Raw genomic sequence first — 25,785 nt, 5'->3', positions numbered from 1 at the left:
AACATTTCAAATTATTTATGGAAGCAATATGCCATCTGAAGTGGTGTTATTTCTTCTTAAATAAGTACTTTAGTACTACCTTCAAAAAAGCTGAATATAGTTTTATAGTAGTTAACTAGACAACCCTGTGACCCGTTGGGTTATCCTTTGAGAGAAAAGTAGTACAGTCTGATGTGACCAAAATGAACATTAAATTTTAGGCTGACCATATTTTTTTATCCCAATGCTGGACAGTCCCGTGATCATCTAAGAAGAGTATATATCATAAATAGAAAAATAATTGTAGTGGGAAATGAATAATAAGTCAATATTTAGTTACCTAAACAGATAAACAGAATTACCACAGGCAGGCAAAAAAGCAGTGGGAGCGGGAGCGACTTATGACTTCCTTCTGGCTTCCCCATTGATTTTGCTTGTGGGAAGCTGGCAGGGAGTGTCGGAAATCATGATCATGTAAGGGCTGCAACTAGGGTCTGTGTCACCCAAGGCAAACATGGATTCCATGCCCATTTTGTCCCCCCCCAGCGCTCATTTTGGCACCCCCCAGTGCTCATTTTGGCGCCCCCCCAGCACGGCGCCCGGTCACCCCCCCCCCAGTTGCGGTCCTGATCACATGACATGTGATGCTGCAATGGCCGCAACTTTGCAAATAAAACTGGTGTGAACATCATGGAAATTTCAGTTCCGCAGGAGTAATGGGTCCCAGATTTTTAATGCATTCTTTAAGTTAGCGGATTTTAGATACCTTGATTAAAAAACTGGGCTAACTTGAGGGTGCAAACAGACACACAGGTAAAAACAATGAGAGTTTTAGTAGTATATAGATATTAACATTATGAATAATTGTGCCTAAAGCCCTGTTTTTTGGGAAAACATAAACATTGCTTCTTGGAATTACTGCATCCTACTTTTCAAGTAATGTCTAATTGTATATTGGGTGGACAGTATTTTTGAAGTGGTAGATAAGAACTTTCATGTTTATTTTGGGAGGCCTTTGAAAATCACAAGAAGCATAGTTGGAGACACAGATGTCACTCAGCATGGATAAAGATAATATTTTGCCCCCTTTTTATTTTTAGGAGGAATTATACAGAAAAGGATTGCTAAGCCTTCCAAAGATTTAATATACTGAATGTCTTGCTTATTTTGTTTTAAAAAGGAAAAATAACCAGTTTAATGTAAGACTTGTTGGGCTTGGAAGGGCAAAGAATAATATATTTTTGTTTTTTTTAAAAACCTAAAATTATAGCAATTGAAATAGAATATTGAGTTATTCTAGCATGGAAGCATAATTAACTTTAGGCTCATTGAAATAAATTTCTCTCAGTGGTAGCTAACTTGTCCCATTGATTTAAATGGCTATATTCTATGATTGACAGTTCCATCATTTAGTAATGTTCTGGGTCTTGTTAAAGTGGTTATTTTTGTAATCTTACTACTATTTTAATAATTTTAAATTAATATTTTTGTACTGCTTTTAATTTGAAGATAGAGCTTGTGCTTTCAAGACTTTCACAATTGCTTTAGACTGTAGTTAGAAACCATCTAATGTACAGAATGGATCATAAATAAAGCCAAAATATGATTTGAAACTGTTTGAGCCTTAAAGGAGTGCTATCTTCTCTATTGTAGTGTAGTTCTCTTTCTTTCTGGTTTGTGGCAAAGAATAATCTGTACCTGTAGTTAAACAACAAACTATGGCCATTGTAAACTGGGAAACCAAAGACAATGAAGTACTTGAGCCCAAGGCCCTGTCTGATTATTGGCATAATTCCAAATCTTATTTTATTACCTCAGAAACTGTCCTCTGTGGCATTCATCTTGAAACTAAATAGGATTTTAGCTTTCTATGATAACATTATTTTGAAACTGAAGAGACTACACAAATTCCTGTTCAGATTAAAAAATAATATTATAGGCAACTTAGTACCACTGGGGACTGATTGCCCATCAACATGCTCTCTTGACATTGCTGGGCTTCCTACCTCACTTTATTGTTTATGAAAGGATAAACTGAATAAATGGTAAGCAAAATGCCAGTTTCTAATATCTTTATTTCCACAAATATCTGTAAGCCCATGAGGGCCAAAATAACATCTAAGAAAATTAAAATAGTGCAGTCCAATATTTTGTTTAGAAATGCATGCATGTTCCCTAAGCTATACAAAAATAAACTGGCATCATAGAAAGCTTCCTCAAGTGCTAAAAAATGTGGAAAGGAGTAGTATAGTTGTCTTCACATCACCTTGGCAGTCATTTCCTAAAAGCACAAGGCTTTCCTTATGGTAGTTACTTTTCAAAAACATCTACATGCCCCCCCCCAGATTTCAAAGGTACCCATTGGCCAAAAAAGGTACCTTAAGATGACAAATATATATTGTGAGGGAATAGATTAATTCCCATATTATAATTATTGTGATACCAATAACATATTTTCCAAAGTTTTGGGGTAAATCAAAACTAAGACTTAAGTTACTTTTTTCAATTTATTTCAGACACTGTTTGATAATCAAAACAATGCTTCAAAAAAAGAAGAACCTGAACACGCAAATAAAAATGACTCAAAGAAGATGTCTGTTGAGAGAGTTTATCAAAAAAAGACTCAACTTGAGCATATTCTTCTCCGTCCTGACACATACATTGGTTCAGTAGAACCTTTAACTCAGGTAATTTCCATTTTTCTTTTTATTTGAGGAGTTAACATTCTCATTAAAAATATCAAATCGTTATATCAAATATCAAATTAGATCATTATATCAAATATCAAATCATACTTGGGTGTTCTCAGATGGCAATTTGGAATTTTTTTTCTTATTTTTTAACAATTGTTGGCAGCTCAGAGTCATTTGGCTAGTGGGTGGTAATATAAATGGATTAATTAATTAAATTACATAAATAAATGAAATATAATGAGCATTTCTTTTTAAAAAATCTATGTCTATTAAGATATTTTAAAATAAATATACATATCTCTATAAAGATTCATAATAAAGTTTTTTATTTACAGTTGATGTGGGTGTTTGATGAAGATATAGGAATGAATTGTAGAGAGGTTACTTTTGTTCCTGGCTTATATAAAATATTTGATGAAATTCTTGGTAAGTGTTTATAACAGTGATATATTAACAGCATTTGCAAATTGTTTTGAAGTGGAGGAATAGAGGTATATTTTGGCATGTTGTGGATACAATGTTATGGATAGTAAACATGTTAACATGTTAAAGAGATGAAAAGACACCAGGGCATCACATGTACTTTCCTTTCAGAATTACTTGTGAATTGATTCCTCTCTAATACCCTTAAATATAGTTTATAATTATATCTCACAAACTTGCAAAATAATTCTAACCTAATGCAACATTTGTAAAATTTCAAATAGATGCTTGGACTGAAATCAGTTTAAGTGAATTTAATTCTCCTATAATGTTGTGCAAAACTTAATCTCAGTATATTGTTAATGGTGAAAGAGGATGGAGAACTAACAATGCTACATCCATTTCACAGTCCCTTAGTTGTAGTTAATGTAGTTAACTACAGCAGTTAAAAGTTAATTATTATAATAATGGTAGTTCTAGAATTTTGTTTGGACTAATAGAAGTATCTAGTGGTGAGGACTTTTATTTTACATTGTGTGTTTAAAGGATTATAGCATGTAGAATTTAGTCTTGTAAATAAAAAAAATATTCCTAATTTATACACATTTTCTCACATATCCATGTTATTTACCTGTGACCTAGAATATTTTTTTTTTTAGTTTCTGTGAAAATCCTGGTAGGTAAATAGTGAGAAGCTATACTAATCAGTGTAATTTCACAGTGGGCATTTAGCTCAATAGTAACTTAATCAAGACTACTACTAATATGTCATAACCTTGTATTCATCCTTATTTCATATTTCCTTATTACTATCTCGTGTCAAATATCAGCATATGCTTTTTAAAGATATTCAGCAGGTTGATTTGAATCACTGGGTTCCTCAGCCTGATTCATAATCAAGTTAACATTCTTATATTTACAATATCCTGAAAACCAATTATAATGAATTTTCCTAAGTACTGCAAATCAAGAAGATTGTACATTAATATGTTTGTTAACATCTTCTGTAAATGGCCCTATGAATGTTGGTAGGTTAATAGCATGTTGCTAATACAGTTTTAGTTTTTCAGTAGGTTAGAGAATTTACAGTTTCTCAGCTATACATTTTCCCTTTATTCTACTTCTCTGTGACTTTTTCCTTTAATGGTGGCATTCCACAGGGCTGCAGTTTCATCAACAGAATTACTACATTTTCCTAACAGGTTTCTTTACTTTTAATGAATCTTACTTAGAAATCCAACATTTTTTGTATGATTATACAATAAAAGGGAAAAAAATAGCATGTTGAAATATCCCAGCTGATCGCAGTTAAAAGTACAGGAAACCTGTAAGAATAAAATGTTTTATCTGAACAATAGATGAGTTCAGGGCTTTCTTGGTCTTTTTCATCTTGGAAAACTGGCATAGACATAACATGTAAGGTGCCCTTTAGCATAAGTTTTTATATAGAAAGAGCAGGAAACTAAATACAAAATATGAATCTAGAATATTGACATCTATTTCTGGTAGACAGAGTAAATGATGATGCTATCCTAAATCATACTATAGAAAAATCCCATTGAACTCTGTGGCCTGGAGCTTTCTCTTACACAATGGCTCAGATTTGTTGTTATCTGTCACATATGAAACTATGGCATTAGCTGATTTGAAATTTTTATTAAATGTTTAATGGAAATTGTTATTGCCCCTAATAAATGCTTATTTATTTCTAGTAAATGCAGCTGACAATAAGCAAAGAGATAAGAATATGACGTGTATTAAAATATCAATTGATCCGTAAGTAATAATGTTTGTTCATTTATGTAACATTATATACTACTGAATATGCATAGCATGATAATCAGTATAGAAATATTTTAAATAAAGAAATAATGTCTTTTGGCTGTCTAAGAAAGAAATATGAAAACTCTTGCAATGCGGTATCTTTAATTTGTTTTTAAATCTGGCCCTCATTGTTAGAGTTAATTTGGGGACAGAAGTGTTAAAATACTTCTTTGTATTAAATATTAAAATAGAAGCAAGAATTTAGTTTTATTATAAAATAATATGAATTGAATATATGAAAAGAAGATGCTTCAATGAAGAAATTTAATTTGAATATGAGTTCAAGATACATAGATTTTTCATTTCCTTGTTTAAATTGTAACAGTTGTCATAAGACATTTCTGAATGTATATGACAGAGTTCAAACATGCTATTTCATTGTGCAGGGTTATGTGTGACATTTTTTAGATGTTCATTCCCAACATCATTTTTCTCTTCTTCAACTTCATGCTCTTAAATTTTCTGGATCCTAATTCATATATTTTTCAGCATAGCTCTTTTAACTTTGTGACAATATTCTTTGTTAAGCAATGTTGTTGTATAGAAATATTATATTATTTGTGATGTTTGCTGCAACCAGGAAAACCTATTCATAAAACCTTAAAACACACCTACCATATTATATCAGGCAAAGAAAGATGTCTTGTTACCTCTCATTCAGAGTAAAGCCTGTGCTATCACTTCTTACCTGTAAAGCTGAGTGCTGGCTCTGTGTTTTTCTAAAAGAGCAGATTTTAATAATTTTTTTTACATAAGGGGAGATACAGATTTTTAGGTAAGGGGCCTGATCTATAAAGCTGCATGCCAGGATTTAATTTGCCCCTTTTTGAAACATCCCAATATTGCCCTGTTGAAATTTTGTTGCAAAAATGCCAAAATAAGAGTTGGAATGTGGATGCAATACCTCTAGGAGAGAAAATACTGTACTCTCATTGCCCAAACTGCCTCAACCTGGGGGGGGGTGGGAATTAAAAATGGGGCCAGAATTGTGACTTGAATGACTCCTGTAGCCCATTGTCTAGTGAAGAGAGTGAGTTGCAGCTCCCTAACCAAAAATGCTTCACTTGAGGTAAGTCCCGAATCCCAAATATATAAAATGGCTTAATTCTTTTGAGATTCAGGTAAAATGTCTGTTATATTTAGATGTGTGCTAAATTTGATATGTACATTTTTGGCTTCAAGTTAGCAATCTAGAAAGTCTTTCTGTCTTTTATGCTATTGACCTGTTGGCATGAATGAATATTTGTTGGCTGGCAAACCAAGAAAAATATTAGCTGTATGTCTTTGATCAAGACCAGGATTTAATCGCTGCACATAATGTGTAGTACAATGATACAGAACAAGCTGAGCTGTATAAAAAAGATTTCCCAATCACTGAGACAATAGAGGCTTGCACCTGCAAAATATTTGTCTTTTCTTATTTCTCCTAGATAGGCTTTTTCCAAGGCTTGTTTTAGTGCTTTCCCTAGAGGCAGATTCAAAAACATTTCAGTATTGCAAAGGCAGTGCTCATGTGGATCAGTGTGATTGAAAGTTTTTCTAACTTTACCTTTTATTCCATTTTAAGTCTGACTGTTGGTGACATGGATGTACTGTAAGAAGGTTGCCATCGTGGGACAGAATAACCATATGCACCAGCAACCTTGTTTATATTGAAATTATTGAATGTTTTATCATGGGCATTAATGCACATTAAAGATGTTTAAAATTCCCATTTTTCAAATTTTCTACCTAGAAGGAGATCTCTGTTGTGGAATCCCACTCCACTGAAGATTCTGTTTTGTTCTAGGACACATATGGTGGGGTAGTGGCAAGGCCTGTAACCATCATATTGCTTTAACTAAAATATGCCCTAAATTACAGGCAAGATTCTAATTTGAAGATTGCAACTGCAACCACCACTTCCCTCCTCACTAGAGAAAAGATATTGATGCACAGCATGGTGCACTATCAATAACATCATTGTCTGTGATAGACAGACAATTGGCAGGATGTCATATACCAGTCCTCCATGTTGCACTGGAGAAAAGATATTGGTGCACTGTGTGGTGCTCTATCAATGATATCATTGTTTGTGAAGTTTGCCTTGTACATTATCTTCCTTGCTCTACCACAGCATAGGATACTGGTAGCTGCAGTGACCCACTGATAATCAGGTAGCTTGTGAATTTGTGAACTGTTATTAGTCATCTTATTGAGGAACTGTTAACCTGAAGAATTCAAAGGGATCTCTGGAGTTTAGCTAGAAAACTGTTACTCCATACTTTTTACTAGACTGTATCATTTGGCTTACATTGTTGAAAACTACATAAAAAGCAACTGTGCTTTTCTCGGGTTAAAATGTTTACTGTTTTCACTTCCAGTGAGTCAAATATTATAAGTATTTGGAATAATGGAAAAGGTATTCCTGTTGTGGAACATAAAGTGGAAAAGATGTATGTTCCTGCCTTAATTTTTGGACAGCTGTTAACGTCCAGTAATTACGATGATGATGAAAAAAAGGTTACAGGTAATCTTATACTTTGTTCAGCATAACCTATATGATTATTTTTAAGTAGTAATAATAATTTAGTGGCATTTGATATTTTAATTGGTGGAACTTAAGAGCTTTGTAAGTGGAACCAACCAAGTGGAAGATTTAACTTCACATTCCCCTGCAAAGTCCTAAATAAAGTGCTAGTTGTTTGTTAATACACAATATAACATTTGCTGATGCATGGTTTGTGTCAGTGGGGAAAAGTCAGTGTAAGCAGCAACATTTTGAGATGTATTCTTTTCTAAATGTTCCTTTTTCAGGTGGTCGTAATGGCTACGGTGCAAAACTTTGTAATATATTCAGTACAAAGTTTACAGTTGAGACTGCTTGCAAGGAATACAAACATAGTTTTAAACAGGTATGTTTCCCTTTGCTTTCTTAACATATCTCTTATATGGTTAAAAAAATTTTTTTAAACAGACGACAGGACAAGATATGCAAAGATAAGTTCAGATCATAAGGGTATTTCTCTTACTGAAAAAAATAGAAAAATAGAATTTATCCCAATACATGTAATTGTAGAAGAATATATCTGTTAGTCTTAGTCTTAATGGAGAACCTACCATAAATACTGTTGTTCAGAACTCTAATTTTTCCCAGTTTATTCAGCATCCAGTCAGTATATCTTACATTAATTTAGTGATAGTGTGGAAATAATCACATTGTATTCAGTACATTAATGATTATACATAATGTTGTGAACATGTGGATTTTGTTTTTTAAAGAGAAATATAAAATAATTAAAATTTCATATTCTTCAACATATCCTTAAAATTTAAGTTTATATGGAAATTGAATGAACAAAGAGACATCCAATTATGAATGAAAAATGAATGAATGAATGAAAAACGTATTTCTTTACAGCTGTTTTTTTTTTCAGAAGACAGCTAAATTTTCTATTAATGCATATGCTTGTTCTTTATCTTTTTTAAAAAATAAAGACCTGGATGAATAATATGATGAAGACTTCAGATCCTAAGATTAAACATTTTGAAGGAGATGACTATACATGTGTGACATTCCAACCAGACCTTTCTAAGTTTAAAATGGAAAAGCTTGACAAAGACATAGTAGCCCTTATGACAAGAAGAGCTTATGATTTGGCAGGAGCATGTAAAGGAGTCAAAGTTATGCTTAATGGAAAGAAACTACCTGTAAGAGTTTCAGTAAAATATTTCTATAATGGAATTATATGTGTGCAAAGCAGAAAGTGATTATTTTTGTTAAATCCTAGGTGAATGGCTTTCGTAGTTATGTTGATCTTTATGTAAAGGACAAGTTGGATGAAACTGGACTTGCACTAAAAGTTATTCATGAACTTGCTAATGAACGCTGGGATGTTTGTCTTACTTTAAGTGAGAAGGGATTCCAGCAAATTAGTTTTGTGAACAGTATTGCTACCACAAAGGTGAGTTACTTTGCTTACCTCAGAGTGGTTAAAATAATGCACAGCATAATGTTTGACATGGAATTAACATACTTTTGACTTTTATCTTTATAAATAGTTTTATATTCATAACAACATAAAATGCACTGTGACAGAAAAAACTACTGTGCTAATTTGGTATTGGTCATACATATGCCTCAGGAAAGTAATGCCAATAGTGTAAAATAAGTTGGGAAAATAATGCCAAATGAATTATTAATTTAATAATAATTATTAAGTTAATACAACAAATGTAGTAGAACTTCAGTTACATGATTTGAGCAATATTGGTACCAACATCTCTTAACATGCCTTAGAACTATAGTATGTTAATACACAGCACATTATTTCAATTCATTAACTCTTTCCAAAACCCCCAAATTCTTCATTTGAATATTTTGTTAAGCAGCTGCTTAAAAAAATAGCTTGTCTTAGAAAATTCCCTTGTTAGTGGCACTGGTGAAAATGCCATCATTCACAATACTTTATCTAAGACCTTGTAATGTGAGGTAGACTATCAACCATTTCTAGCCTACATTTAAAGTTGCTGAGGTAAACAGCATCATATGTTGTTTATTTATTTAACACTGTAGCACTGCCTGCATTTTGTGCCATCTTCTACAGGTTTGAACAGCATATTTTGCGTCACTGGGCACCTAAATGGCACTGTTTGTTCTTTAATTCTAACAGTCTACAAAAGATTTGTACATTCTTCTTTCTTATAATGAAAAATAACAAACTGGCCTTCTGAGTCAGATAGAAGGCTATAACGAAAACACGCCCCCCAAACACCTTAAATAATAAAGCCAAGTTTCTGCAGAGGACTTGTAGATGTGTGGAATACTAGAGTATTACTGATCCCTGCTTCTCTCTGTATTTATGTGGTGCAAAGTACAGTGTCTGTAACAAAAAAACAAAAAATACTGTGTGTTTAACTTCTATGCTTATTCCCATATAGGTTAGCAAAACAATGGTAGACATGTGTAGCTAATAAATATAACAGGATTTTAGCAGTTTTTTCACCTATTATTGTAACTCAGAAAGACTGGATTGATCCCCCCTCCCCAAATTTTAACTTTGATTTTTCAGTAAATTACATTTTTATAATTCCTCCTGAAACATAAAAACAGCAATTCATACTGTGTCATAGAACTAAGTGATAGAACAGTAACCCAGAATGTCTTTGTTGTTTTTTTCAGTGTTGCTGGCATATAGTTGATTATACCTACCAACAGGGGATTTAGAAATCGTAAATTTAATTCTTGAGCGTTGTAATTTTTACTGAATAGTAAGCCATCCAATTCAAGAATTACTGTTCAGCATATCAGATATTACAATTTCAGTATAAGTGTTACTTGCTTCTCATCTTTTTAGTCTCACTAGTGATAGACAGTTAAGATTACAGAATTAGATTATTTTGGCACTACTGCAACATTGAGAGCCAGTTTAGTGTGGTGGTTGAGACTGAGTTCTAGTGCCGCTTTAGGCACTAAGTCGGACAGGTGACCTTGGGTCAGTCAGTCCTAGGAAGAAGACAGTGACAAACCATTTCCAAAAATCTTTCCAAGAAAACTGGGCTTTTAGCTATATTGCCCACATCTTTTCCCTCAATGTAGTTGTGAAGCTCTATTATGTAGTTTATGGAATTTTGAAAATGAAAATATGTTCACATATGTGTGTACCACATACAACTTTTACAGTTAAAAAAATGCTTGAATATGAGAGTGGTAACATTCCTGATGTATATATTGGCATTATTTGCCCCACATCTTGACATTTCTTTGTTCCTTCTGCAAAAACTATTCTGACTGTTAGAACAAAAAGTTATAAGGCATAATTTTCTTTTGTTGTTGTTGCTAATTTCCTTTATTTTTTCACCTTAAGGGAGGTAGGCATGTCGATTATGTGGTAGATCAAATCGTTGGAAAATTGATAGAGGTGGTAAAAAAAAAGAACAAAGCTGGTGTTTCAGTAAAACCATTCCAGGCAAGTTGATCTTCATATTTTAAAATAATTCCACAAAAAAAGATTGGTTCATTATTTCAGTCTCTTTGTTTTCTGATTTTTGTGTTCGTGTGTATATATTTTTTGAATAGGTAAAGAACCACATATGGGTTTTTATTAATTGTCTCATTGAAAACCCTTCTTTCGATTCTCAAACAAAAGAGAACATGACGCTCCAGCCTAAAAGTTTTGGGTCCAAATGTCAATTATCAGAAAAGTTTTTCAAAGCAGTAAGTATTGCATATTTATTTTGTAACCATAATCATTTGAAGAAAGTAAAATGATGTAATTTCTTTAAAGAAAGTAAAATCCATGTTGTGGTAACATTTCAGAACCTATTCTTAATGTGACTAAATGAAAAGTAATAACAGTAATGTTCTAATATTTGAAATACATTTTGTTTTTAATTAATAAATACTGATATTTATTAACTGTCCTGTAAAATGTTATCTAGTCTTGGATATTAACATGCAATTCAATTCTTAGACATTGTGGCTCTTTGAGTACTATATAATTTACTTTGTGGTTTGTTAACAAATTATGAGAATGAAAATAAAGGAATATTAAGCTTTGTAAAGAACAGACTCTGACATATTTCTGTGATATATTCTAAGGAAAAAGTGGATTTTAATACTTCAGTACATTTGGTTGTTTTTTAATGTAAATCTCTTTCTGGAGTTTTTAAATGTGACTGTGAATTCAATTTTTATAGGCTTCTAACTGCGGCATTGTAGAAAGTATCCTGAATTGGGTGAAATTCAAGGCACAGACACAGCTGAACAAAAAATGTTCATCAGTGAAACATAGTAAAATTAAAGGCATTCCAAAACTTGATGATGCTAATGATGCTGGTAAGAGCTAACTGTAACTTAGGATACTTCTTACAATATAAAATATTTCCTTCCAAAATCATTAATTAGTGACTACAAACATGCATAGCCACCCAGAGTCACTGGTTTGAGATGGGCGGCTATATAAATTGAATAAATAAATAAATACGCTTCATAAAATACTCTTGCTAAGTTGCACATGTTATTAAAATATGTATTTTTCAGTGTAGGTGGATTCACACTGTAAATAGTTACACCAGGTTAAGGAGTATGCTATTTAAAAAGCAAATTCATATCAAGTATGTATCTCTGTATTTTTAATAAATAAATTTTCTTAAAATGTGCTATTCTGTACATTAAGAATTAAGGTTTGGGCTGAAGATTCAACCCTCTTTCTGTGCTTTTTTTTGGTTCCTCTTTTCATGATTTTGCAGGTGGCAAACATTCCTTGGATTGTACATTAATTTTAACTGAGGGAGATTCTGCCAAATCTTTAGCTGTCTCTGGTTTAGGTGTTATTGGAAGAGACAGATATGGGGTATTTCCACTCAGGGGAAAAATGCTTAATGTTCGTGAGGCATCTCATAAACAGGTAAGACAAGCCATTTAAAAAGTTGCCTAGTGCATAGCTAATGTACATGCATGTACTTACTAATGTAGCTTGTATCAATTTTACATTTCTACACAGATTATGGAAAATGCAGAAATTAATAACATTATAAAAATAGTTGGTCTACAATATAAGAAAAGTTATGAAGATCCAGAGTCTCTGAAAACATTAAGATATGGGAAAATTATGATTATGACTGATCAGGTCAGTTTAAATTCTAAAATTAAATATTCATCACACAATCCTTTCCTTTCTGATATTCTTTCTGATGCTTTCTGTACTTCTGATTAAAGGTAATCTATATTATCCTTCAGACTTCATTTAGTTTGCTGACATCTTTTCTGGCAATCTGTCTTTGTTCCTTGATGACATTTGTATTGATTTTATTTATTAAAGTAAACATAATAAACAACTTTCCATTGATTTTACTTTTTGAAGTGATTGATCTTGGGCAGAAAATATTTCCAGTAATTTTTAAGGAGCTTTTACAATTTTTAAAGATTTTTAATAGCTGATTTATTTATGATTTTCTGCTATTATATTTTTCTGATATACTTGCTGTATTTTTATTGTTCATATTATATATTTTATTTTTTAAAAGAATTCTGTATATATTGTCTGAGTTCTGCGTCTACATAAAGATAAAGCTGACCTTAAAACTGTAACATTCAACTCTACATGAGTTATAAAATGAAAATAGAAACAGTAAAGTCTCAACTGATGTATATGCATGTTTATGTTTGTGTATTCTAAGTTGCTCTCAAAGCACTCCTAAATGTATGAATCTTAATTTCATTTTTTTAAATAGTGAAAATGGAATCATCTGTAAAAGGTATCCCCTGTGGTGCACCTGTTTAGCCTTCATCTTTCCTTTTTTATTCAGGATCAAGATGGATCCCACATTAAGGGTTTGCTAATCAATTTTATTCATCACAATTGGCCTTCACTTCTGAAACATGGTTTCCTTGAAGAATTCATTACTCCAATTGTAAAGGTAATTAACATAGTCACTGTACATACTATAACTAATAAAACAGAGGCAAAACTGTTCATTTAGTATTTGAAATGAAACATTTATAATATTCTTCCCATATGGAATATATGCTTGAATATATTAACTTAACAAAATTAGTTGGTATCCTGATGGAAATTTCTACAGAGAGCATTTTTATTAAGAAGTACCAACATGAGAAAAAATTAGAAATTGTAAAAAAAGAAGATATACAAAAACAAAATTACATGTTATTGTGCTTTTCAATTTAAGATGTCTGCAGAAGAAAAAGATCTAGATTAGGGAATTTTGTTTTTTCAACAAAAGTAAAGCTGGATATAAAGCATTACGATATGATTTAATATTTGTGTTTGCAGTTTTGATTATACAGCATGGACACAAGCCTTTATTGCACAGCAGTAAAGCTCTACTGTCATGAATAGCCCCTGCTGTTGCTTTCATTTCTTAATATAATGTCAGCATTTATTATGTGAAAATGCAACCTCTCAGAGCATCATGGAAAGTTTGGTTTGACACTATTTCTACCTTCTCCAGTATCTTAATTTAAATATTCAATATCCAGTCCTTGAAAAGCTTGAAATAACTATATTATTCATTCTAATGACATTGCATATATGCCAAGCAAGTGTGTCTGTAAAATATCTTTTGGAGCTGTATTAGGATTTGCCCATAATGAGTTGAGGTGCTGTCATGCTGGCACCAGTCATGCTTGAAATAACCCCAACCAATGATCATGTGTAATTTTTATAAAATACAGTAAAAACTATGAATTAAACTTTAATTGAAATTCTCTTTGTTTTAAGGCAAGCAAAAATAAGCAGGAACTTTCCTTCTATAGTATTCCTGAATTTGATGAATGGAAAAAACATATGGAGAATCATAAAGCATGGAAAATAAAATACTATAAAGGTTTGTACTGACCTCCTTTTCACCTTTCGCAGGATCCCAAAAAATATTTTTAATCCAAAAAAATATTTTTAATCCAAAATTCATTTTATAATAAATAAATTGAAAATAATTTAATTTCAATTGCCTTCAAATTGTCATTTGCAATAGAAATTTTAGTTGGATTAAAATTTTGGAAACCTTTATATAATCACTATTGGATGAATAGTAAACTGTTTTTTAGCTTTATTTTGTGGGTGTTATTGAGTGATTTTTAAATTGCTTTGTAATAGGTTAAGAGAAAAATAATAGATTAAAATATCAAGATTTTTTTATTTCTGATAGGTTTAGGCACCAGCACTGCTAAAGAAGCAAAAGAATATTTTGCAGATATGGAAAGACATCGGATTTTATTTCGATATGCTGGTCCTGAAGACGATGCAGCAATTACATTGGTAAATATCTGCTGGCGTAATTTATCTTACTTTTTTTGTTAATTATAATTATTTATTTAAACTTGGCCTTGAGTGTATTATTTCAATGTACATCATTTTAATTGACCATAAGGTACCTTTCCTAATTTTGTAAAACTGTTTCTGACTTTATATCAAAAGATTAATAGAATACCATTATGATACTTGCTGCTGTTTACGATGTGCTATCTAACATGATCCTGACATGATCTATATGCTGGGTAGTCCAAGCTAATGTAAATATATCATCCTATATGTGATGTTAGAATTACCTATTTCTGGTGTCAATCATTGGCTTTTGTAGTGGCAAATACAATACCTTAACTGATTTATGAACCAATTAAACATATGATACCTAAATTCATATGGCAACATGAAGTGCCAAAAATCTGTAAGAAAGCACAATAAAAGAAAAACTCTCATGAGAGTGACCTTCTAACCTTACATATAAAGTAAAATAAAATGTGATCAGACTGATTCCCTACTACGTCCAGAATTTCATGGGATGAAAAATTGTATATGCTTGCTGTCAGACTGTGGAAATTTTAAAAAATCAGGTAGAGCGAAAATCTAAAAACTAAATCTAAAATCTAAAAATGAGAGTGCTTTGGATCTTCTTGCCCAAAGCCCAGAAATACAAAACTCAGCAAACTTTGTGCCAATCCTGAAATATAAGGGATAGTTGTATAAATGTGAAGTTAAATAAATGTGAATTTAAAAATTCCTTATTAAACCAATAAATCACTAGATATAAGAAAGGAATTTATTGAGGAAAGAGAAATACAGGAAAGCAGAATCACAAAGAAAGATTTCCAAATTAGATCAATTAAGCCAGCTTGGCTAAACTATTTATTTGTTACCTCATTGAATAAGATCTTGGGTTTCAGCATAAATTTAGGATTCATTACAAAGAGGATGATAGCAGAGGGTTTATCCTGGCCTTCTGCTTGGATCTACCTTACATGCCCTCCTTGATCCTTCTTCCTGTCTTCATTTTCTTGCCTGAATACTTTCCTCAGTTTTATAAAATGTAGAGGATAGGTAAATGCCAGCCTTTTAGAGAGACCAATTGTTGCTTTGTCCAGTCAAGGAAAATGCTGCATCTACGATGCTGGTTCTAGCCAGCAAATTGGAATTTATCTTGTAGTACATTTACTTTCTGATGAAACTTGGTAGAATTACAAAAATGAACTATAGTTTTCACCGGTTGTGCCATTATATAAATGGAATTACATCAAAAAGACTGTCTTGGGAAATAAAAGCTGAATCCTCTCCGCATGGAGCAATTTATGATATGCTATATTTGCCCTGTCATAAGACGGTATTATGTTGTCTGAGTTGGAAAGCATATAAAGCTTTGTCAGCATAGCATGGGGAAGGAAATTTGTTTTCATCTGAAAAGGAAGTGCAGAACAAAAAGAACATCCTGACTATGATACTAGTTCCCAAGTCTACCAAATCCTTTACCATGCTTGTTCTTGTTCATAAATTATCTCTTTATTTGTAGATTTAAATATTTCAAATCTAAATGAATATTATTTCAATACTGATATATGTAATTAGACTGATTGCTATGGATTTATTTAATTTAGAGTGTAGCAAAAGAAAAATGTTGGCACTCTAAGTTTATAGTCCTGACTCTTTGTCAACATAATGGAAAGACTGAGCAATATTTTTCTGTGACTCAAGGTTTAATGCTTTATTTAAAAGAATTTTTTTCTACATAGGTCTTTTGTTGCTTTTTCCTTTTTTTCCTTTCCATTTTTTTTCCCTATTTTTCTTCATTTGGGGTGTATACTGAGGGAATAAAAATAAACTACAAACATTAATAAAGCATAGGAACTGAATCTAAATCATTACTACATGGTTTAAGCAGTGTAAAAGTCATATACAGAGTATTAGATTGCCTTCAAATTAGGATTTTTTCTAAAAGAAAAAAGCCATCCAGTAGCTTCTGTTATGTATTTTAGAATGTAGCATGGATGGACATGGTACTTTCTGACCTCTGACCACGTGCACAGTTATTCAGTACATAGCTTGTGGTTAAAATTAGTTATTTCTAGTTTATTTCTTCTTTGTTGTACCTTGGTTAAGACTTGGTTTTATAGTCACCCCAATCTACTTTCTTTCTGGTCATGAGCGGTCTGTGTTAAATTTTTGTAGGCCTTCAGTAAGAAAAAAATCGATGACAGAAAGGAATGGCTGACAAATTTCATGGAAGATAGAAGACAACGTCGGTTGCATGGATTACCAGAGGTAACATTGGATTATTAAGAAGAAATAAATGTTATTTGTTATGTTAAAGGAATAATAACTTTTATTTATTTTAGCAATTTCTATATGGTACCGCGACAAAGCATCTCACTTATAATGACTTTATCAACAAGGAGTTGATTCTCTTTTCCAACTCTGATAATGAGCGATCCATTCCATCTCTTGTTGATGGTGAGTGAACTTTTATGAAGCATGGTATCTTCTTTTTGTCACTTTAATATGTAATTATATTGGAAAGTAGAAGACTGTTATTTGCATTCTTTTTTGTTTTTGTTTTTTCCTTTTCAGCCTTCTCTCTAGAATAAGCCAAGATAGTACTCTCTTCTGAATGGACGAAAACTGCAATGAGTTTTAAAATATAAAATTTCTGTCATTAAAAGAAAATATTCTGTCATTATATTCTAAAATATAAAATTTCTGTCATTAAAAGAAAATATTCTGTCATTAAAAGAATAAGCCAAGATAGTACTCTCTTCTGAATGGACGAAAACTGCAATGAGTTTTAAAATATAAAATATTCTGTCATTATAAGCTCAATATCAAAATTATGATTTGGAAATCAGGGATATGATGCTCTTTTCTCTCTTCTCTTAAGTGGGGTCTTTGTTTTAACTCAATAATTACTTTAGCCATAATTTTCAGAGATGTCCAGTTTATAAGCACTCTTTAGTGCTAAACAGGTATTAAATCCATATTTTAACTTGAAACTATTGTTCAAAGTAGTCTATAAACATTTTGGGAGTATTTTTAATTATTAATACCTGTAGCTTGTTTGGTTATGGCAAACCAATAAAAAAACAGAGGGAGGAAAAGGCACAAAATATTTGGCTTTCAAACAATGGTTTAGCAGTTGTATTATACATCTGAAACTGCTCATTCTTTGTCTCTTAAGCTTGGCATCAATATTAGAATTTTTCGCTGATAACTGTGGTGCTCAGTAGAGTACCCTGTCAGATGATGTTCTGTGTAACAATAATTTTGCCTGAACTATAACATTTGTGCTTGATGTTATTGCTATTCCATCATTCAGTAGTCTTGTTTCCAAATGAGGCTGTAATAAAGCTACCCTTAAATTTGCTTACTTTATAGTGGCATGTTTCAGGAAATCAAATGTAGGTCTTACTAACTGAACTGAATTATCTTATGGATAGTCATGGAATTAAGTGTTGATGATTTTGGAAAACAATAATTAGACTTTACTGGGAAATGACAAATGCATAAATTTACAGTTCTTTGTATTTATTAGATACTTTTTACTGCATTTAATATACATAACTTTATTTAGAGCTTCTAAGTGATGAAATGTACAGTTTTATTAAGTATCTCTTTTCTTGTATTAGCAGTACTTTGAGAGAGTACAATTTTGAAATATGTCCTTTTCTGTTTTAATTCAGGTTTTAAACCAGGGCAGCGTAAAGTTTTGTACACTTGCTTTAAGAGAAATGATAAACGTGAGGTTAAAGTTGCTCAGTTAGCTGGCTCTGTGGCTGAGATGTCTGCTTATCACCATGGAGAGGTGGGTATAAGAAAAGACTGTTTCTGTTTTACCTTAATTATTTTTGAAAAATAATTTTGGGAAGTAACATAGGCAGATTTGAAAAGATAGGACTTCTTGCTTCATCTGTGGTAATTTTACAGACAAATAAAAAAAAAAAGAATACTCGGTTCAATTTCCAACTCCTCACAACCATGTTCATCACTAACACGATTGTTTGTAATGAATAAGGTACAAAGTGATAATTTGATAATAAGTGTTATTTCAAAATGGAGTGGGGCTTTTTCTCTTTTTTCTCTGGCCCTTGTTATACTGGATGGAGCCTCAAGTAGTTTTCTCAGCAATTTATTCTATACTGACTCATAATGTTGGATTTTTCCACTTGGTAGTAACAATACTTTAATATTTTCTTCTAGCAAGCTTTAATGATGACTATTGTCAACTTGGCTCAGAACTTTGTTGGAAGTAATAATGTCAGTTTGCTTCAGCCTATTGGTCAGTTTGGTACTAGGCTTCATGGTGGCAAGGATGCTGCAAGTCCTCGTTACATCTTCACCATGTTGAGGTAAAATGTAGTTCAAAACAGAAATTGAAATGAGCTTTATTTGAAGTAATACAAAATTGAGAAGTATGTAATTGTTATTGTGGGAGATAACTAGAAATAAATACCCACATAAGTATTTCAGTTCCATAGTCCAGAAGTGCAGCATTTTGATCAGCTCAAGGTCTATATTAAACTTTGTGTGGCACAATGAAAACCACCTCCAAAAGGGGATTGTACAAGAATTTATTTAATTCCTAAAATCCCCAAAATGAAAAAAACAAAAAACAAAAAAACCCACAACCTGCCAAAGAACAAAACAAAATGAAAAACCTTCATTAAATTTGTATTTTATGTAAGAGAAGGGGAGAGCCAGTTTGGCATAGTGGTTAAAGCACCAGGCTAGAAATGGAGACTGTGAGTTCTAATCTTGCTTAGGCACAAAGCCAGCTGGGTAGCTTTGAACCAGTCATTCTCTCTCAGCCCTAGGAAGGAGGCAATGGAAAACCACTTCTGAAATCTTGCCAAGAAAACTGTAGGAACTTGTCCAGGCAGTCGCCAGGAGGCAACATTGACTCAAAGGCACAGAGAGAGGGAGAGAGAAAGGCCATTTGAATTTTTAAACAAAAGAAAACAGCTGCATTTACTCAGTTATTCAGCTTTTGACTTTATGGCTAAGAGATATTTGGAAATACAATACAATTGGTCCTAATACAAACCTATATCTGTACTTTTTTTTCTAGACAATAATTATTAGATTTATTATTATTATTATTATTATTATTAGATCATAAATGAAATGCCCAAGTACATCATGGCTTTTATTTTATAGGAAAAAAATGAGAGTTAAAGAAAAAACAGGAAATGTTTAGGAATCGGTATCAGTAATAGTACCGGACTCTGATTTGGGCAATATTCTGTATAACTATTCAGTTGGGATCAAAAGGTACTTTTTCATATAACCTGATAATTTTTGCATAAGATCTCTGGAAGATGTTTGGTAGTAATAACAGTAACTGAGGTTTTAGAATCAAAATAGGGTTCTGCTATGGACTACTTGACTAAAAATGCCACATTAAGCTTCAGTCCTTGTAGACATACTAAGCCTGAGCTTGTCAGTAGTCTGTATTGGCATAAAGTGATTTCCAGTGTAGTGTACTTAAAATCCATGAACTTTTTATTAAGTTCATGGATCATTTATTAAGTGATTTTGATTGGATCATACACCAGATGCAGTGGGAGTTCTGGTTCTTATGCATTTATTGGCATCCCATTCAGAGATTCAAATAGTCCTATTGCATATTGAAAGGTACTTTAATATTACACTGCATGAGGAGGGCTTTTCACTAGGAGCACTGTATAACCTTTAGAATGCCTATGGCATTTTCATTCATTTTTAAAGAGAATAAAAAGTTTAGTTTAACAATTTGTAACTTCTACAACAATTCAGTTTGACAATCTATTGAATTATAAACTGAAATAACCCAAAAGTCTTATTTCTCTTTTCTTTAAAGCCCTTTAGCAAGATTACTTTTTCCTGCAGTAGATGATAATCTTCTTAAGTTCCTGTATGATGATAACCAGCGAGTGGAACCTGAATGGTACATTCCCATAATTCCTATGGTCTTAATAAATGGTGCTGAGGGCATCGGTACAGGATGGGCATGTAAGATTCCAAACTATGATACCAGGGAGATTGTGAACAATGTCAGACGAATGTTGGATGGATTGGACCCTCATCCTATGGTAATGCAATGTTCACTGCAGACTAATGTAATATAACTTTTTCATAAAGAGTCTAAATATGTTTATTTGCAGAGGGACAAAGTTATTTTTGGTAAGTCAGAATGCCAAAAAATGTGGCTTATAGTGACCAAATTCAGGCTAAGTGAGCAGAAGAGGCTAAGGGAACTACAGAATTTTTTTATGTTCTGTGTGATATGCCAAGTATGTCAGGGATCAGAAAGCAAGACCAAATCAAGGCTTCAGGCTTTTGTTAGGAGAGGAAAAGCTTGAGCTCTTGGTTCACAATCACACTAAACAAACCATGGAAAGAGAAGCCACTGGCAGGAGAAGCCAAGCATAAGAAACTGAGCAACTTAAATCAGCACAATAAGATAGTATTCTTTATTGCTTCTTTCATGTACATATTTAATTGATTAATAATGAGTTAAAAATCTTTTGTTAAGAATAGTTTTAAACTCAAATTTGGCCTCAGTTTTAAACTATAGTTACAAAACAATTTATCTCTATCCATGAAAATGTCACTTGCACAGAAATATTATGTATATTTACACATTTTTATTAACAATTTTATATTTTTCCTTAAGTTTTTAGATGTTATTATATATACTCCCAAACTATGTACTCAGTATTTCTAGTACTCATACCAGTTCCTTCTGTTTCATATTAATAAAATATGGCATAGTTATGAATGAACATACCATTCTCAGTACACTGGAAAGGATTAGAATTAGATAGCCCTTCTGATAAGCGGCAGAAAAACATTTGACCCCCACATTAGGAAAATGCATAAAAGGGACCTGAACCCTACAGAAAACTGGCTGAGCCACTACTCCTTTTCCTAGGGGAATGGACTATACCTTCAGAGATCCTCCAGAGAACTTCATAGAGATGGGACACCATTTTGATCTGTTTATGACAACACATACCAGAACTATAATATATTGTGAACCAAGGACTGATTCTCCATACAGACACAGAGTGCCTTCAACTTTATGCCTGGAAATTGAACAGGCTTTAAAATGCTGGCATCATAGATTCAATAGTGAGACTTCAGATACCCAGCCACCAGGAAAATATACCAGATGAGCTGGCAAACCTTTAAACAATGGTACAAAGCATATACCACATATACCATTGTACAAACAATGGGGAAAAAAGCATGTGGCAACAACTGGAAGAGTCCCAGAACTACTGGACTTCCTTCAAGCAGGAATAGATGGGGGCTAGCAGCCAATACTGTAGACAGAGAGGCCACAGCCTCACCAATCAGAAACTGCTTTCCTTCATGGGATTTAATATCTCTCACATGGAAAATAACTTTCCTGGTGGCTTTAACCTCAACCAAGAGTGTTGGGGAGTTAGGGGTTCTCTTGGTGAGAGGGGACCTGTGTGTATTTCATCAGGGCAAGGGGGTACTAAGATGAAATTGATGTTTCATGCCAAAAATAAATTCCAAATTCCCAAGACATGGATTATCATAATTTCAAATGAATTTCCAAATCCTTCTCAGCCTAGAGAACACATTTAGCATAAACTAGGTACTTAGAATCTACCTAAAGTACATACTAGGGGACTTGAGAATACATTAATTTCCTGTAATGCCTCTAATACTTTTGCCACACACAAATATGTAGTTTTGGATCATTTTCTTCAATAAATAAATGAACAAGTATAATGTTTTTGACTCATTTGTTTCATTGGGTTCTCTTTATCTAGTTTTAGGACTTGTGTGGAGAAAAGATCACGTTTTAGGTCATATTTATAGAAATATTGAAAATTCAAAAGGGTTCACAAACTTTTAAGCACCACTGTATACACTCACTTTTCTCCTTGCTCTGTGGTTATGTACTAGCTTGCTCATTTGCATAGAAGAATTAATAGTATGAAGTTGCCTACCGAAATAATGTGTACTGCCATCTCCACATAAATATTTTAATTTTAAATACTGGTTGATTTTAACTGAAAGTTTTGATTATCTAAAAATATTAAAATGTGTGAGACTTCTTAAGGTGTATATAATTAATGTATATTTTTAATGTTGTAGCTTCCAAACTACAAAAACTTTAAAGGAACAATCCAAGAACTTGGTCAGAATCAATATGTAGTGAGTGGAGAAATATTTGTGGTTGATAGGAACACAGTAGAAATTACAGAACTTCCAGTTCGAACATGGACTCAGGTAAAAATTTTTTGATACAGTTTTAGACTTAAAATATTTCTATTTTCTTTAAATCTGATTTTCATTTTTAATGTTTTTGCAGGTTTACAAAGAACAAGTATTAGAACCAATGTTGAATGGCACTGAAAAAACACCAGCGTTAATTTCTGACTACAAAGAATATCATACTGATACAACTGTGAAATTTGTTGTAAAAATGACAGAAGAAAAGCTTGCTCAAGCAGAGGCTGCTGGACTCCACAAAGTCTTTAAGCTTCAAACTAGTTTAACTTGTAATTCTATGGTAACTTTCCTCTATGTTTGACCTCCAGACCAGTAGCTGTTTACCATTTTTCAGTGTCACAGTAGTAATAATATATTCTGTATAGCACATGACTAATGTTTCTCTTTATATATTTTATAAATATATTCTTATTTTTTATATATATTATTTTCTCTTTGCTTTAGCTCATATAATTTAGGTAGTCCTCGCTCACTGATGATAATTGGTACTGGGAACTCCATTGCTAAGCAACACAGTCATAAGGCACGACATCATGTGACCGCATCAATTTATGACGGCAGTTCGAGCAGTCCCAGTTTTCATTATTAGGCAAATCCCACGTGGTAGCAGCATCCTGCGGTCACATGATCACCATTTTCTACCTCCTGCTGGCTTCCCATTGACTTTGTTTGTCAGAAGCTCACCATGAAGGTCACGAATGGTGATCATGTGACCGTGGGACACTGCATCATTGTAATTGTGAGCTGGTTGTCACGTGCCCGAATTGCAATCATGTGACCACAGGGATGCTGTGATGGCCGCAACTTCGAGGACTCCTTATAAGTACCCCTCGTTCAGCACTGTCATAACTTCAAACAGTCATTGAATGAGTGGACTACCTGTATAATAATTTATAGACCTTAATAGGTGCAAATGGTCCTAAAACACTTGAGGAATAGTAAAAATAGCTTAGGAATAATTCTACTGTTACTCTTCAAAGGTAGTCCTATACAGAAAGTGTTGTACTGCATAAATGTAATATAACCAAAGCAGGAATAACTGTTGTGAGATGGCTGACTGATGATGCAGCTGGTGCATTAAACATAGTACACTCCTAATCACCCTCAACTTTTAAAGGTAAAGTGGCATCATAGGGTTAAGGACGATAGCCAAGCTATACATGTATTACTTCAGAGGGAGTCTGGTCTCTTCCAGAACAGATTGACTTTACAGTCCCCAGTCTACTCTTCTACTGATTAGCAGCCCCTTTAGCTTGTCTGGATTCATTCCTATTTTTGCTATCTATTTCAGATCATCCAGTCTCTGGTAATTAGCTATTTTGAATAATACTGAGAATGCCTTTTCAAGGTATTTTAAAATAAAAACCCCTTGAGGAGTCCTTGGTGCTCTCTGAGCTTTGTTGTTTTCTTGCAGACATTTCATTGCCAGACTGCCACATTGCCACTACTGCCACTGAAGATGTTGCCTAGTCTGGCAATGAAACATCTGCAAGAAAACAACAAGGCTCAGAGAGCACCAAGGACTCCACAGTTCAACCCTGAGCTACAAATATTTGCTTCGATTGGTAAAAATTCATTGAGCCTGGCCTATAATAGTCTGCATGTTCAAGAGATTATCAGCATTTAAATGAGCTGAGAATTCAAAACTAGCAACGTCAGTTAACATCTGATTCCTCAATAAATGACTGTGTAGCAAGTGTATTATCTCATATATATATGTAGATTTACAGAAATACACAGTTTAATGCTGTATGTTTATTCAGAAGCAAGTGTACTGTGTTCAGCAGGGCTTGCTGCCAACTAATATGCATGGGATTACAGCCTTAAAGCTGACAATAAATAATTCTTTGTTATTAAAGATGCGGAATGATTTTTCATGATGACAGTCTTTAAATTCTTAAACACCTTTAAATCCTTATATGAATAAAGGTATGCAGAATAGATTATCAATTTATGACTAAAATAAAATAACTTCCAATAACTGTTACCCAGCCTTATTTCTACTTTACCCATCAGTTTGAGAAGAGCCCTAAAATCAATTGCCTCCTACTGCATAGACAACAATTTAATTATTAATAATGAAAAAAAAACCAAGAATTATAGTCTTTTCAAAGAAGCCTTCTAGATGGAATCATAGGTGGCAAGTAAATGGGAATGATAATGAACAGGTTCAGGCCTTCAGATACCTCAGAATGGTTTCTGATAGTAGAGCCCCCAAATTCAGCCCCTTAACAAGAAGGTTGGAAGAAATGAAGCTGCCATATTAAGATTTTTTCACATGATAGGAGATAGTTATATGTCTGGTGGACTAAAAGTATTTGAGGCCAAAATAATATCACAGCTTATATGCCTACCAAGTATGTGCATATAAGAATCTAGAACCATTAGAAGCTATACAGACAAGCTTCCTAAGGAATCTGTTTTTGGTTCCTCATTGTGTTCCTAACTCAACCCTTCAGGCTGAAGCTGGAATGCTTCCAATTAAAACTCATGCCCAAATAACACATGTTAGTTACTGGATCAAACTAATTTTCAACGCAGGTTGTCTGACTTCTTTCACTCTTCAAGATAAATTTCCACAATGGCTTAGGGTGACACCAAGTAATTTATGCCAAGAAGACCATTCATTCAGTGACTGTTCAAAGTTATGAGGCCCTAGGCAAATGGTGGTTGTGACTGGTCGTTGGAGTTCTAGCCATCCCAGCACCTTTGTGGTCATGTGATCATGATTTGAGTGCTTGGCAACTGGTTCATACTTGCAACCGGTTGCAGTGCCCCACCATCGTGTGATTGCCATTTGCAACCTTCCATGCTGGCTTCCCCAGAAAGTCAGTAGAGAAGTCAGCAGGGAA

The 25,785-nt window shown here is 33.0% G+C and overlaps 1 protein-coding gene across 3 annotated transcripts in view; it reads left to right on the top strand.

Annotated features, from left to right (window-relative positions):
• TOP2B (DNA topoisomerase II beta) overlaps positions 1-25,785 on the top strand; it is a 54,019-nt gene that overhangs the window by 5,542 nt on the left and 22,692 nt on the right. For 2 of the 3 annotated variants that reach the window (XM_063303904.1, XM_063303903.1), the window contains exons 2-23: positions 2,496-2,666; positions 3,008-3,098; positions 4,808-4,871; positions 7,283-7,428; positions 7,716-7,813; positions 8,397-8,609; positions 8,690-8,863; positions 10,766-10,867; positions 10,978-11,115; positions 11,598-11,736; positions 12,150-12,307; positions 12,404-12,529; positions 13,209-13,319; positions 14,141-14,246; positions 14,568-14,677; positions 16,859-16,951; positions 17,026-17,140; positions 18,364-18,485; positions 18,881-19,029; positions 20,520-20,751; positions 22,796-22,930; positions 23,013-23,213. In XM_063303904.1, the coding sequence (XP_063159974.1) occupies positions 2,496-2,666; positions 3,008-3,098; positions 4,808-4,871; positions 7,283-7,428; positions 7,716-7,813; positions 8,397-8,609; positions 8,690-8,863; positions 10,766-10,867; positions 10,978-11,115; positions 11,598-11,736; positions 12,150-12,307; positions 12,404-12,529; positions 13,209-13,319; positions 14,141-14,246; positions 14,568-14,677; positions 16,859-16,951; positions 17,026-17,140; positions 18,364-18,485; positions 18,881-19,029; positions 20,520-20,751; positions 22,796-22,930; positions 23,013-23,213 (2,994 nt within the window). Of the gene's footprint in view, positions 1-2,495; positions 2,667-3,007; positions 3,099-4,801; positions 4,876-7,282; positions 7,429-7,715; positions 7,814-8,396; positions 8,610-8,689; positions 8,864-10,765; positions 10,868-10,977; positions 11,116-11,597; positions 11,737-12,149; positions 12,308-12,403; positions 12,530-13,208; positions 13,320-14,140; positions 14,247-14,567; positions 14,678-16,858; positions 16,952-17,025; positions 17,141-18,363; positions 18,486-18,880; positions 19,030-20,519; positions 20,752-22,795; positions 22,931-23,012; positions 23,214-25,785 lie in introns of those variants that run through there. The other variant, XM_063303905.1, reaches the window with a different exon arrangement.

This window comes from Candoia aspera, chromosome 4 (genome assembly GCF_035149785.1).
Source record: "Candoia aspera isolate rCanAsp1 chromosome 4, rCanAsp1.hap2, whole genome shotgun sequence".
NCBI lineage: Eukaryota > Metazoa > Chordata > Lepidosauria > Squamata > Boidae > Candoia > Candoia aspera.
This window is presented reverse-complemented; position numbering and strand designations above follow the sequence as displayed.